The sequence below is a fragment of the Somniosus microcephalus genome, chromosome 3 (assembly GCF_052327205.1).
Source record: "Somniosus microcephalus isolate GS21.2 chromosome 3, FLI_Smic_1.0, whole genome shotgun sequence".
NCBI lineage: Eukaryota > Metazoa > Chordata > Chondrichthyes > Squaliformes > Somniosidae > Somniosus > Somniosus microcephalus.
The window spans coordinates 172,660,545-172,676,327 of record NC_140989.1 but is presented as its reverse complement, the minus strand read 5'-3'; the positions used below and the strand labels follow the sequence as shown (position 1 = coordinate 172,676,327).

Below are 15,783 nucleotides of genomic sequence, written 5' to 3'. Positions count from 1 at the left end.
AAACAGTCTTTGAACAGAGGCCCACAATTAGTTAGATTTGATAGGCTTTGATGTTATGGTTAGTGTGCTCTATTAGCAGATTTGTTTTCCTTGTTACTTAGATCTATAGTCTTTGGAGAGAGGACATGGTATCCTTTTCCTTCATGTCTTCTGGTATTTTGAATACTCCGAGTTTATTGCATCAGGATCTGAGGTCTAGATCACCTGATTTGGTGAACATCAACTTTTCCTTTTTCAAAAACTGTTAATTTTGATTTTCTAAGTTGGCTATCTAGACTGTTCTGCCATTAACAGTTAGCTCTCCATTACTTCTTTCCAGACTTCTGCCACCCAAGCAACTTGTTTGATGTTTGCCAGCTGTAAGAGAATAAAAGCCAGTGAGTACGCATCTCTTTTAATCCTTACTTCTTGTAATGTTTTTTGAGAGTTTTTCCACCAGGTCTGCCATAATCATACTTGCGAAAGGGCTCACTGGTGCAGCTGATTTTCTAGCTTGGCCTCCTGATGCAGCCGATTTTGCAGCTTTAAGATGGACTTGTTGCCTTTGCATGCTCATTTTTCGATACAAGTATTTTATTTCCAGTCTTGCCAGAGTAGGCAGAAAATGATCCCCATTGCTGGATCAGTCTGCAGGTTCTCTTTCCATCTGCAGGGTTTTGTTGTACCAAGGAATCTTCCTTATTGATTACATTGATTCTGGTAATGATACATGCTATTTTGTCAGTTGCACTCACAAACTGGAGTAAAGACTGCTGCAGCCTATTTTGAATATGGTCATTTTGAGATTTACTTTTTGCATTTTGCAGCCAAGGAGACACACAAAAGGTCTCCTAATTGGACTGAGGTGAGGAGAACAAAATTACTTGCATCTTCTCCGACTCTGGAAGAGCAAAGGTGAAATTTCGAAATGTTTCCACCAGCAACAAATATTTTAAATAAATGGTAATATCAGCTGAAGTCTTCACGCTCTCCCTTCTTCTTAAACACCAATATTAGAAGTTTAAAAACTCATACTTTTCTATGGTAAAAGGAACATTGTGAGGCACATAAAACTGGAGAGTTGGCTAGCACTCTGCCATAATTCCAGTATTGCTAACAGTAAGATGTCCATAAATGGGGACAGGAAGCGAAAGTGGAGGTTGATGTTTAAGAATAGCACATGGGATTAAGTCCCCTTTAAAGACTGTAACAGGTGCAACCTCACCATCCAAAGCTTTGGTACTCTTTCATTACATTGGTCAAAGGTGCATATAGAGGATAAGTCCAAATCAGAGACTTACTGAGCCTTGACCTCTTTTAAACCACAAGCAGAAAAGAAGGGAGGAACTCGGCTTGGACCAAAGCCAGTGCTGACCATGGACACAAACTTAGATGTAGAAACTGCCTTAATGTCAGAAGAAATCCAGAAGAGCTAGAAGGCAGTCTGCTTTTAGGTTTTAACCACAGTTAGACTTTGCAAGATGTTGTCTTCTTCATGCTAGTTTTATAACTGCCGTCAGACCGGTTTGGTATCAGCCTCTTTATTTAGGTCACAGACATTAAAGTGAACAAATGACCTGCAATGGAAAGCTTAACAAGATCTACCACTGACACTCGAGTATGTGAACTTCAAGGAAGACCTGAACTTCCCACTGGGAGATATATATATCCCAGCTGTATGTGGAGAGCGTAAATGAACAAAACAAAAACAAAAACTATAAATTGACTTTACAGATATTGTGTACTGCTACTGAACATATTTGAATTAGATATGACAGCAGATATTGATATTTAAATTAGATATGACAGCAGATATTGATATTTAAATTAGATATGACAGCAGATATTGAGTACTTCAGGGAGTAGCATACTCTGTGTAAAAGCCTTTAATAAGAATATATGAAGCACCATAAAAGGTGATTGCTGATGCACTGTACTACTGAGACTGTCCTTGTGAATTTGCTCTTCATTGTGACTATGGGTGCAGTTATCTACCATCAGTGTTACAGTAAAGAGATTTCCACTTTGTTGGAATGCTAGAGTTGATGTGCAAGTATAGATTTTTCCAAGAGATCTAACTGGAGCAATAGATACAAAACCATCAGCAGTTATGTAAACACTTCCCATTGTACACACAGAATAAAGATTTCACTAACTCTGTCAAACCATTTAATAACTTTGCATAATGGCAAATTAACAGTTTTTAAAAATAGTAAATATGCTTTGCTGTTCTTCAGGCAGCTATAAGAAACAAAATAGTGTCACGACACCAGAATGTTAAAAAACACTTTCAACATCAGGTTTGGAAAAAAACAGTGCATCAGCTCTCCAAACCCAAAGTCAACTTGAGAGCAATGTGGTTTCAATTTACTTTGTGGAGTATAAATGCACCCATTATTTCAAATATTTTAGGTAAATCAGGATCTGATCTCACAAACTGATTTGCACTGCAGTAGATGATCTTGAAGGGGATATTAGGAAATCTTAAATAGGTTATTTTCAGTGAGTTCCATTGTATCGTATGACAGCCTATTTTGGATTTCGAAGTGATTTAGTTTTGATTTCTTAATGGCCATAGGGTCTCCCTGTAAATTACTAAATTGCTACTGTATACATAAAATACATATTATTAATAAATATGAATCACTTTCCTCTATACATCCTTAACTAGAAGGGCAGGACACTATGCTACACTGCAATCAGTTTCACAATTCACTTTACACACTGAAACTTTTGGATCCACAACTATTTATTCTGATTCAGCAAAAGCAACCAGGAAACAAGATTAAGGCAGTTACAAGTAGGATTTACATTTAACTGTTCTCATTCAGCATAAACTACAATCTGTTCAGCTAATTGGTACAAAACAAATTATATCTTTAATCTTTTCTTATTGGTGGCTGCAAAGCTTTTTCCAGGAAGCTTATTTGCTTGATAACATTAGAGTCCCCCAAATGCTGAACCCCACCCCAAACAGTTCTGAATCAAGAATGAACAATAAGCTTCTTTGCAAACAATCATCCTTGCATTCCATAAGAAAGGAAACGGACGCTCTGTTGACGCACAAGCAGTGTACTAAAGCACCAGAACACTAAAAATAGAACACGTTACAGCGGCATACATGCCGGGCAAATGTCGACAGCTTCACAACTTTGACAATCCTGTCCCTATTTGCTCAGCTTATATTTTTCTTTTAAAAGCTGAAATAAAAAAGGAGCAAAATATTTACTTCTTTACTGACAGGAAAGAAACATGAGGCAGTTAATTCAAACTGAGCTTCACAAAATGGTAGAAACAGCCTTTATGAATGACTCAGTTGTGGGAGGTGCAATGAACAGGAAGCACCTTTTCCCCACCAATAAAAATACACACACCATTTACTTCCCACATTGAAATTTTTTTCTGACTTATGTACCAAATTAAACACATTTGACACAAGTAAGCTAGAAACAGTGCATGCAACTTCAACAATGAAACTAATGTTTCACTAACAGAACATTGATTTTATTTTAACATTTAACTATACATCATGAATGCTTCAAACTGCAATCTACAATGCAACATTTATAATCCTGCTGACACAAAACAGGATCTAAAGCAAAAAATAACCACATCTCTAATAATAGAGAAACAAAACACACAAGGCTGGCGGATATGAGAAATAAAAGAAATCACATTGGTGCAGTCAGAGCTCCTCCTATGAAAATTAGATTAAAACAATTTGTTGAGGCAGAGTAATGAACTTTACTTTCCAACTGGCTGATCCAGGAGTGTTTCACACTGGCAATGAATGAGGAAAGGAGAAAAATGTTGCGTTTCCCAGCAGTGGCATCCTTGTAAGCACAAAATTTACCAAAACTAGTATCAACCAGCATTGGCTTTATGTTACCAAAGTCGAATGCAAATTGTTCTGGTGTTTAAGTGCCTCTTCTCAAAAAAATTGGAAGCTAAGGGAAAGGCAACCAAAAAAAATCTTAACTGGGACAAATTGTTGCATCATTTGTCACTTGCATCCAATTAAGACCACAAGGGCATCAATACCTGGCATGGCTCTCGTCCAAATTATTCAAATTGATTTAAACATAAATGAAAATCTGAGACATCTACACAGTCAACTACTAAAATTCATACTTTTTTGTTCTCTCCAGGAAATTCATCATAGAAAAGGCATTGCCTAAATCTGAACTCTTAACTTGCCTGTGTGCACAGATGAAATAAGGAAAAGATGACTCAAAAGGTTGGGTTCCAAGATTAGAAGTGACCTTTGTTCTAACAATGTCAACTGATATAAATATATGCAAAAACCAAACTACCGGAACAAAAATAACCATGACATTATTGAAACAGATTTGTCAAACAAAACATACTGCAGGAAAGCAATGAACTGGAGGCAAATCACATTCTATTCATACATGTGCATTGGACAAGCACCTATCTGCAGTGAAGCTTAAATAACTTTGCCATGATCTCTACTATGGGTGATGTTTAAGCTCAGCCTAGCAACTTTTGAAACTAAACATGATTTTTTTATAAAGTTGGAATGATTTAAACAAAAAAGGAATAAGGAATACTTGAGATTTTTTTCCAACTTTCTTCCTTGTTTGTAATGCATTTCTTTTGCCCATTTCAATTATGGACACAAACAGCAGCAGTACAGCTGTTCAGGCCTCACTATTGTAGTGCTCACTTGTTGAATCTCTCGTGGTTAACATTTTATTCGTTGCATCCAAGGAAAGTTTAAAAGGTTCCAAGATAGAAGAATAATTTTTAAGCTGTATAAATAAATAAATGAATGGGTAGGGCTGCCGTAATTGCCATTTGTAAATGTACAATAGTTTAAACTTCTTACAATATCGGACCCATTTATATAGAAATAACTAAGTACGAAATCCCTCAATACCGCAGACAGGTTGTAATGAAAAGGCTGTACTTACCTGCATACATATGGTAAGTAAGCCGTTCGATCAGTTTTATAACAGTTCCAGCTTTGATAATGGGAATTCCCGATTTGGATTGCACATTCTCCTCAAACACAATGTTCTCCTCAGAGTCTGGCTCAGCAAACCTGTACACTTCAGGACTTGGGAGCCTAAGTGGCTCCTCTTTTTCCTCTTGTAGCATAGTGGCATCCAACATTCTCTCCAGTGTACTACGATATTGTAAAGAAATTAAAGCTGACATCCAGTTATTCTTTTCCTCTGCTGATTTAGCAGCAAAAATTACACTGTTTTCATCCTTCAAGATAACTTCAAAAGCATGCTTGTACTCATTAGTGTCATCTTTGTCATTGATCTGTACCTTACGCATGAAAAACTTCTCTTTGAGACGATATTCTGCATAGCTTCCACCTGGCAACCTAGGCTGACCATGATTTGATTTACAGCAAATCATCAAGCCATCAAATAGGAATATGTGTCTTTCATGTTTTGCACCCACACGCGTGAGTGTGCCTTCCATAATAAATTCATTACAGCACTGTCCAATATCCTTGCCTTCCCAGCCATCAATGTTTTTCTGGATCTCATTCATTTTCTTAATTGCCAGGTGTTTGCTTTTCATTTGTTGATTATAAAATCGACAGGCAGACTCACTGGAAGAGAACAGAATGCTCTAATTATGAAATTTCAATATTTTAATACTGAATGATAAACTCAATTGTCCATACATTGGTGCAGACCACTGTGAAAACTGCAAATTTTTGTACAGTGCACTTAAGAAATAGAAACCAATATTTTAATAAAATAGTTTAGTATGAAAACTGGATATTCTTTCAGTTTAAAAATGATATATTTCCTTCAGTTTAAAAATACTTTATTCCCCTTTGTGCGGCCCACTAGCACATTTCATCCTTTAGCCAGAAGAATCCAGGTCACAGACTTCTCTTGGGCTATTGTCAACAACACTCACGATTGGTCAATTGGAAGTATACTTCTGCAAGATGGGCCAGTTCTTCTGGTTTTCCCTTTCATCCCTGGAAGTCACACTCTGCTGCAATAGTGAAGTATTCCATCGAGCAGCCCAAATGAGAAAGCAAATACACTCACTATGGGTCACTCTGGAATTTAAGCTTTGGCTCTCTGCTTAGAAAACCACTGTTTAATGACTGGAACTGCCTGGTTGTCCCATTTGTTGCACTTAAAGTAGTAATAATTTGTTGAACTTAAACAGTGAGCAGAACAACTCTTCAGTTTCATCTCATCAAAAAGGAAAAACAAAAAAACAAAAAGTAAGAAACATCCATCCATCTATTTCTTAGGCAGTAGTTAATACAGCAGCACAGAATCTTCTGTTGAACATTTTTATGGAATGCCTTTAATTTTTGAAACAAAATAGTACAGCTTGTTTCTCTTAAAAAAAACCTTTTAAGAAATTCCTTTTAAAGTGTTTCATTGCTTACCACCTGATGCTCAGCAAAGTCGTCATGCTCATAATCAGGATGCTGCTCGGTTTTAGCTACAGTTGTACAAGCAACTTAAGCACATAAAACATTTTGAACAAAAACAAGCTTTTTGCACCTGACATCACTTCCTGTGTAAAAAGCAGGCTTGCCACTAAAGCCGTCTACTGTTGTTCTTTGCTAACAGTAAGAGGAAATGGGAACAACGGGAACTTACAGATGTGGCCAATCAGGAAAAATGCAGGGATGAATGGAAATTGCTTACCTCAGCCTTCTCTTTGCAAGACTTTTTGAACAAATCCTTTCCATACTGCTCTGGAGGTTAAGAAGAGCAGTTATGGCTTGTTTTAAGCATTCTTTATCTTCCTCATCTTCACTTTTCTCTTCTAATTGCTGTTGTTATGTAGTGGGGAAAGAATGAGCAAAGTTTTAAGCGGTTTATAGCTGTTAGAGGGGCACATATATAAGATGGAAACAGATATTCATAATGTAAGAAGGAACAACATGCTAGGGCTTACTAAGAATATGTTGGGAGTGTTTATCTCCATCAACTAACAACAGATTCATAATCTCCAATACACTGAACAGTTTTGAATTTAAACCAATTAATTATAGAATTTATGAAGAATACCATATGAATGACCAATCTTTATTCTACCTTGATGACAACAGGTGCCTGCAGCATAAAAATAAACCTGAGGTAAGCTTGGGCAGAGCAAGCAGCCCCCACAGAGAGAGAGTCAGGAACAGAAACACAATAAAAAGTCAGCTGCACAGTTGCTTTTGTTTTCTGTAACGATCAGCTTCCTTTTTTGTATTACGCAACTGGGTTAAATAAAATACCAGAGCATGATATGCTTCAAGCCAGCACATAAGAAATAGGAGCAGGAGTAGGCCATTTGGCCCTTCGAGCCTGCTCCGCCATTCAATGAGATCATGGCTGATGATCTATCTCATCTTCGCTTTCCTGCACTATCCCCATATCCCTCGATTCCCTTAATATTCAAAAATCTATCGATCTCTATCTTGAATGTACTCAATGACTGAGCCTCCAGAGCCCTCTGGGGTAGAGAATTCCAAAGATTCACCACCCTCTGAGTGAAGAGATTTCTCCTCATCTCAGTCCTAAATGGCCGACCCCTTATTCTGAGACCTTGACCACTGGTTCTAGACTCCACAGCCAGGGGAAACATCCTTTCTGCATCTACCCCGTCAAGCCCTGTAAGAATTTTGTATGTTTCGATGAGATCACCTTTCATTCTTCTAAACTCTAGAGAATATAGGCCTAGTCTACTCAATCTTTGTGTTTTAATGCGAGGAGCATTCGTAATAAGGTGGATGAATTAACTGCGCAAATAGATGTAAACGGATATGATATAATTGGGATTACGGAGACATGGCTCCAGGGTGACCAAGGCTGGGAATTCAACATCCAGGGATATTCAATATTCAGGAAGGACCGGCAAAAAGGAAAAGGCGTTGGGGTAACATTGTTGGTTAAAGAGGAGATTAACACAATAGTAAGGAAGGATATTAGCTCTGATGATGTGGAATCTGTATGGGTAGAGCTGAGAAATACCAAGGGGCAGAAAACGTTACTGGGAGTTGTATACAGACCCCCAAACAGTAATGCTGAGGTTGGGGATGGCATTAAACAGGAAATTAGAGATTCGTGCAATAAGGGCACAGCAGTTATCATGGGTGACTTTAATCTACATATAGATTGGTCTAACCAAATTAGTAACAATACTGTGGAAGAGGAATTCCTAGAGTGTATACGGGATGGTTTCCTGGACCAATATGTCGAGGAACCAACTAAAGATCAGGCCATCTTAGACTGGGTATTATGTAATGAGAAAGGATTAATTAGCAACGTTGTTGTGCGAGGCCCCTTGGGGAGGAGCGATCATAATATGATAGAATTCTTCATTAAGATGGAGAGTGAAGTAGTTGATTCAGAGACTTGGGTACTGAATTTAAATAAAGGAAACTACGATGGTATGAGGCGCGAGGTGGCTAGGATGGATTGGGGAATGTTACTTAAAGGGTTGACGGTGAATAGGCAATGGCAAACATTTAAAGATCGCATGGATGAACTACAGAATTTGTTCATCCCTGTTTGGCATAAAAATAAAACAAAAAGGTGACTCAACAGTGGCTAACAAGGGAAATTAGGAATAGCATAAGATCCAAGGAGAGGATATATCTATATATATATGGGCAGCACGGTGGCATAGTGGTTAGCACTGTTGCCTCACAGCGCCAGGGACCCGGGTTCGAATCCGGCCTCGGGCGACTGTCTGTGTGGAGTTTGCACATTCTCCCCGTGTTTGCGTGGGTTTCCTCCGGGTGCTCCGGTTTCCTCCCACAGTCCAAAGATGTGCGGGTTAGGTTGATTGGCTATGATAAATTGACCCTTAGTGTTAGGGGGATTAAATACGTGGGGTTACGGGGATAGGGTGGGATATGTGTCGGTGCAGGCTCGATGGGCCGAAATGGCCTCTATCTGCACTGTGGGGTTTCTGTGATTTTGTGATTTCTGTGATATATATATATATATCTATATATATAAAAGGATACTTCTGTCTGTCATTCCATCTGTCTGTCTGTCTTGAATTAACTCGAAAGTTATAGAGCGTACCTACACGTGCATTACGTCGAAAGAAAGCTGACGATTCCAGAACCGTCCGAAGCATATTTACGTTTCGGCCGGACAAAAATTGTTTGCGCGTTATGCAAAAAACCTTCAAAATTAAACTAATTATCTGCTAAGTAGCATTGATTGACTGACGTCAAGGTCGACCAATCCTGTGCCGGCACGATTGACCAATCCTACAGTTCAGTCACCTAATGGTTGGCCAATCGCTGCGTCTGTGGGCGGGACTAATCGTTTTCATCTCAGGGATCTGGCAGCCATTGCCTCAAGCTAAAAACCCCATTTACTTCCAGCTCAAAATCTGCTAATCCAGCTTCCAAAAAGTTAGTATCTCTTTTAAAAATAACATAAGATTTACCAAAAACGTTTTATAAGTACTTTCACTTTCATCTTTCAAGGTATTAAAAGGTAGAAATGTTGCCCGGCAGCAGATTGAGAGAGGGACACAGAGACAGGGCCCAAAAGCCTGGGACTCGATTTAAAATGTTGCCCGGCAGCAGATTCACAGAGGGACACAGAGAGGCCCCAAAGCCTGGGACTCGATTTAAACCGCCCGGCCCAAAACAGCCCTGGCAAAGCCAGGCTCCCCCAGCTAGAATATATATAAATTGGCCAGAAAAAGCAGCAAACCTGAGGATTGGGAGCAGTTTAGGATTCAGCAAAGGAGGACAAAGGGATTAATTAAGAGGGGGAAAATAGAGTACAAGAGTAAGCTTGCAGGGAACATAAAAACTGACTGTAAAAGCTTCTATAGATATGTGAAGAGAAAAAGATTGGTGAAGTCAAGCGTAGGTCCCTTGCAGTCAGAATCAGGGGAATTTATAATGGGGAACAAAGACATAGCATACTAATTAAATACATACTTTGGTTCTGTCTTCACAAAGGAGGAGACAAATAAACTCCCAGAGATGTCGGGGAACATTGGGTCTAATGAGAGGGAGGAACTGAATGAAATCAGTATTTGTAGGGAAATGGTGTTAGGGAAATTGATGGGATTGAAGGCCGATAAATCCCCAGGGCTGATAATCTACATCCTAGGGTACTTAAGGAAGTGGCCCTAGAAATAGTAGATGCATTGCTGGTCATCTTCCAAAATTCTATAGACTCTGGAACACTTCCCATGGATTGGAGGGTAGCTAATATAACCCCACTATTTAAAAAAGGTGGTAGAGAAAAAACGGGGAATTATAGGTCGGTAAGCCTGACATCGGTAGTGGGGAAAATGCTAGAGTCCATTATAAAAGATGCAATAGCAGAGCACGTGGGAAACAGTGACAGGATCGGACAAAGTCAACATGGATTTACAAAAGGTAAATCATGCTTGACTAATCTACTGGAATTTTTTGAGGATGTAACTGGTAGAATAGATAAAGGAGAACCAGTGGATGTGGTGTATTTGGACTTTCAGAAGGCTTTCGATAAGGTCCCGCATAAGAGGCTAGTGTGCAAAGTTAAAGCACATGGGATTGGGGGTAAGGTACTGACTTGGATAGAAAACTGGTTGGCAGACAGGAAGCAAAGAGTTGGAATAAACGGGTCTTTTTCCGAGTGGAAGGCAGTGACGAGTGGGGTACTGCAGGGGATCGGTGCTAGGACCCCAGTTATTCACAATATATATTAATGATCTGGATGAGGGAACGAGAGGTAATATCTCCAAGTTTGCAGACGACACAAAGCTGGGTGCACCTGTGTGCAGTGAGGAGGATGCAGAGAAACTCCAGTATGATTTGGACAGATTGGGCAGATGCAGTATAATGTGGATAAATGTGAGTGTGGTGATTATTCTTTATGTTTAGTAAGAAGTATTGTGATTGGTTGTTTGTTTCCTGCCTTGGGATATATGTTGTAATCTCATTGGTAGTTGATGTCATGTGATTTGTGGTGGCCATCTTAAATTCAGTTCTTTCCAGCCTTTAGTTGGGACTGGGTGTTGAAGATGTGCTACAGGATTTTTAAGTTAATAAAGCCTAGATTAGAAAGGCAAATCTATCCTTTATTTCAATTTATTAACTTTATGTCAGAATGGAGCGATATCTTCAACCAGAACGATTCAATGCTGACCCTAATTCTGCAGGAGTGGATGATAAATGGAAACACTGGTATTGTACATTTAAAAACTTTTTGGCGTGTTGGATCAAGAGTCTCTAAATAAGCTGAATATGCTGATCAACTACATTGCTCCGGGTGTGTATAAGTATATTTTGGACTGTAAAACTTACGAAGTGGCTATTTCTACATTGGAAAAGATTTTTGTTAAACCAAAGAATGAGGTATTTGCACGTCACCTTCTATCTGCCCGTAGGCAACAGGTGAGAGAATCTTTGGATACTTATTTACAAGCACTTCGGTGCCTTAGTGTTAACTGTAATTATAAGGCCGTGACGGCTGAAGAATATAAGGAAGAATCGGTACGGGATGCTTTTATTAATGGATTACTGTCTAGATCAATTCGTCAGCGGTTGTTAGAAAATAAGACTTTGGATCTTAAGAGTGCTTTTGAGCAAGCTTCTACATTGGATGTGGCTCAGAGAAGTTCGGATTCTTATGCTCTTTTTAATCGGCCTGTGACTGTGGTTTCGGCAGTTCCGGATGAAAAGGAATTATGTGGACTTAATAGGAGTGGTTTACTAGATTCTGAAACAGTTTCTACTTCAGCGGCTGTTGCCTCTAGGATTCAGAAGTGTTATTTTTGTGGGAACGTCCGGCACCCTCGTCTGAAGTGTCCTGCTCGGGAGGCTGTGTGTAGTAAATGCGGCAAGAGAGGTCATTACGCACGTGTGTAAATCATTAGGTTCAATTACCTCCTCTGTGACTATTCAGCCTTTAGATAGGGCGTTTATTGCATCAATTTCTGCTGCATTTGCTCATGGCCTAAACAAAGCTATAGTTACGGCCCAAGTTAATGGGTTGGAAGTGAAGGCCCTTATAGATACGGGCAGTACCGAGAGTTTTATAAGTCTTCAGTTTGCAAAGGAGAAGCATTTGAAAATTTCGCCTGTTTCCTATCAGGTGTGTATGGCTCAGACGACTCTCACTTCACAAGTAGCTGGTTGTTGCCTTGTGAAATTGATTCTTCTAGGTAATACGTATACAGGTAGACTATCCTTTATCCGAAAACCTCGGGACCAGCCGAGTTTCGGATAAAGGAGAATTTCGGAAGGTGGGTCGGCGGGGGTCCGCGGGGGTGGTCGGCGGGGGGTCGTGCGCACGACTTACGCTGACGCTCAGCGTAAGTCAGTCGGGGTCGGGGCCGGCGGGGTCCGCGGGGGGGGGGTCGGCGGTTGTCGGGGCCGGCGGGGGGGTCGGTGGCTGTCGGGGCCCGCGGGGGGGTCGGCGGCTGGCGGGGTCGGCGGTTGTCGGGGCCGGCGGGGTCCGCGGGGGGGTCGGCGGTTGTCGGGGCCGGCGGGGTCCGCGGGGGGGTCGGCGGTTGTCGGGGCTGGCGGTTGTCGGGGCCGGCGGGGTCCGCGGGGGGGTCGGCGGTTGTCGGGGCCGGCGGGGGGGTCGTGCGCACGACTTCCCCTTTATCCGAACTTCCGAAACCGGAACCCTCTAAAAACCGAAGGTTTTTTCGTTCGTACGCACGACTTACGCTGAACGAAAAAACCTTCGGTTTTTAGAGGGTTTCGGTTTTCGGAAGTCCGGATAAAGGGTAGTCTACCTGTACTGATATACGCCTATCTGTTTTGCCTAATCTCTGTGCGGATATTTTGATTGGTCATGATGTGCTTCAGTTACACGAGTCTCTCAATCTTTCATTTGGAGGGACTAAGCCACCTTTATCTATTTGTGGATTAACCTCTTTATCCATTTCTCCATTATCACTTTTTTCCAATTTGATGCCGGATTGTAAGCCAATTGCTACCAAGTCAAGAAGGTATAGCAGTCAGGATAGAGAATTTATTAATTCTGAAGTTCAACGTCTCTTATTGGAAGGAATCATTGAACCTAGTTGTTCGCCTTGGCGGGCACAGGTAGTTGTCACGACTAACGAGAGACATAAGAAACGAATGGTGATAGGCTATTCCCAAACTATTAATAGGTATACTCAATTAGATGCGTACCCTTTGCCTAAGATTGATGAGCTTATCAATAAAGTATCTCAGTATAAGGTTTTTAGCACTATTGACCTAAAGAGTGCTTATCATCAGATTCCTATTGTTAAGAAGGATCAACCATATACGGCCTTTGAGGCTGGTGGAAAGCTGTATCAGTTTTGCCGAATACCATTTGGTGTTACTAATGGTGCTGCTTGTTTTCAACGGGCAATGGATGCTTTTATAAGTGATAACTCTCTCTCTGACACCTTTTCATACTTAGATGACATCACGGTGTGTGGCAAATCAAGGGTGGAGCATGATTCTAATTTAGAAAGATTCCTTCAAGCTGCGGAAAAAGTTAGTTCAGCTTTCAATAAAGAGAAGTGTACCTTTTCGACCACTGAGGTAAATCTACTGGGGTATATTATCTCGGGAAACAAGATTAAACCAGACCCAGGACGTCTGCGACCATTGATTGATTTACCCTGTCCTACTAATTCTAAGGCTTTGCAACGAGTTGTTGGACTGTTTTCTTACTATTCTAATTGGATTGCAAATTTTTCACAGAAGATCCGGCCTCTTATTCGGGTTACGACATATCCTCTATCATGGGATGCCAGGACGTGTTTTGATAATTTTAAAAAGGATATCCTTGGAGCAGTTGTGCATTCTATTGATGAGCAGGTTCCTTTTGTGATTGAGACGGACGCTTCTGATTTTGCAATTGGGGTTACTCTGAACCAAAATGGAAGACCTGTGGCCTTTTTCTCACGTACCTTGAACAATAGTGAAAAAAGGCATTCTTCAATAGAGAAAGAGGCGTATGCAATAGTAGAAGCACTGCGTAAATGGAGACATTATTTATCGGGGCGACATTTTACGTTGGTAACTGATCAAAAGTCTGTGTCCTTTATGTTTGATGTCAAACATTTTGGAAAGATTAAGAATGATAAAATAATGAGGTGGAGGATTGAGTTGGCATGTTACCATTTTGATATAGTTTATCGTCCGGGGAAGGATAATGTTGCTGCTGATGCGCTGTCGAGGGCTTATTGTTCTGTGATTCACGGAGATACGCTTATTAATCTTCACAATGCCTTATGCCATCCTGGGGTTACGAGGATGATACACTTCGTACGCAGTAAGAATTTGCCCTTTTCAGTTGAAGACGTCAAGCGGATGACTTCATCATGTTCTATCTGTGCTCGGTGTAAACCGAATTTCTTTAAGCCTCAACGAGCTCATCTTATAAAGGCTACTTCTCCTTTTGAACGTTTGAGCGTCGATTTTAAGGGGCCTCTTCCTTCAACTACTCAAAACCGATATATATTTACTGTTGTGGATGAGTTTTCAAGGTTCCCTTTTGCTTTTCCTTGCGCAGATGTATCAGCTGCTACAGTTATCAAATGTCTGACTCAACTTTTTGTCATCTTTGGGATGCCTGCGTATATCCATTCGGATCAGGGAAGTTCTTTTATGTCTTCCCAGTTGAAGGAATACCTTCAGAGTCGGGGAATTTCTACCAGCAGAACTACCCCGTATAATCCCCAGGGTAATGGACAGTGCGAACGATACAATGGGGTGATCTGGAAGGCAGTTATGTTGGCTTTGACATCCCGGAACCTTAAGAATACACAGTGGGAAATGGTACTGCCTGATGCCCTGCATTCCATTAGATCATTGCTTTCAATGGCTACTAATGTGACCCCCCATGAAAGGCTCTTTAACTATCTGCGGAGATCTACTACGGGATATTCGGTACCTTCATGGCTTACTATGCAGGGACCTGTGCTGCTTCGACGCCATGTTAGATTGTCAAAATATGATCCTTTAGTGGAGGAGGTGGAGCTGTTGGAGGCAAATTCCCAATATGCTCATATTTGATTCCAAGATGGGAAAGAAAGTACCGTTTCAATTAAAGACTTGGCTCCTTGTGGTGGCCAGCCCTCTTCTGAGGATATTAACAATAGTCATGATTCAGATAATGTGGATGCTGTTACAGATACTACGAATATTTCCAATCCGACTGCAGATAATTATACTTCTATTAGTCAGCCCTCGATGGATGTTCATGACCGTCCCAGTTTACCTCCTGATGGGATTTCTAATCCGGAAACCGTTGAAAATTGGGATATGGATAGCCTTCCTGCAGAAGATACTTCTGTGTCTCCTGGTGTGGGAGGGCAAGGAATTTCACCAAGGTTGAGAAGGTCGACACGAACAAGATATCCGGTCGACCGATTGAAAATGGACTTCTAAATTGATAGTAATGTTTTAAAATTGTTGAAATATTATATTGTTTTAGTTGAGAGATATTTAATACTTATGTGCAATGTTACTATTTGTTGTTGCTCACTTAGTATTGTGTCATGTTGAATAGTTTTATTTTGTCTGTGCATAGTTTTAGTTGTAAATAATTAATTATAAATTGTAAAGGTTATTTAGGTTGGAGTATATTTTAAAAGGAGGGGTGAATGTGGTGATTATTCTTTATGTTTAGTAAGAAGTATTGTGATTGGTTGTTTGTTTCCTGCCTTGGGATGTATGTTGTAATCTCATTGGTAGTTGATGTCATGTGATTTGTGGTGGCCATCTTAAATTCAGTTCTTTCCAGCCTTTAGTTGGGACTGGGTGTTGAAGATGTGCTACAGGATTTTTAAGCTAATAAAGCCTAGATTAGAAAGGCAAATCTATTCTTTATTTCAGTGAGGTTA

The 15,783-nt window shown here is 40.4% G+C and overlaps 1 protein-coding gene across 1 annotated transcript in view; it reads right to left on the bottom strand.

The window, feature by feature from the left end:
• The window catches only part of sos1 (son of sevenless homolog 1 (Drosophila)), a 144,871-nt gene that overhangs the window by 52,031 nt on the left and 77,057 nt on the right, over window positions 1-15,783 (bottom strand). The window contains exons 8-9 of the mRNA XM_085977943.1: window positions 6,642-6,769; window positions 4,914-5,569 (exon numbers count right to left, since the gene is read on the bottom strand). Coding sequence (XP_085834069.1) covers window positions 4,914-5,569; window positions 6,642-6,769 — 784 coding nt within the window. The remainder of the gene's footprint in view (window positions 1-4,913; window positions 5,570-6,641; window positions 6,770-15,783) is intronic.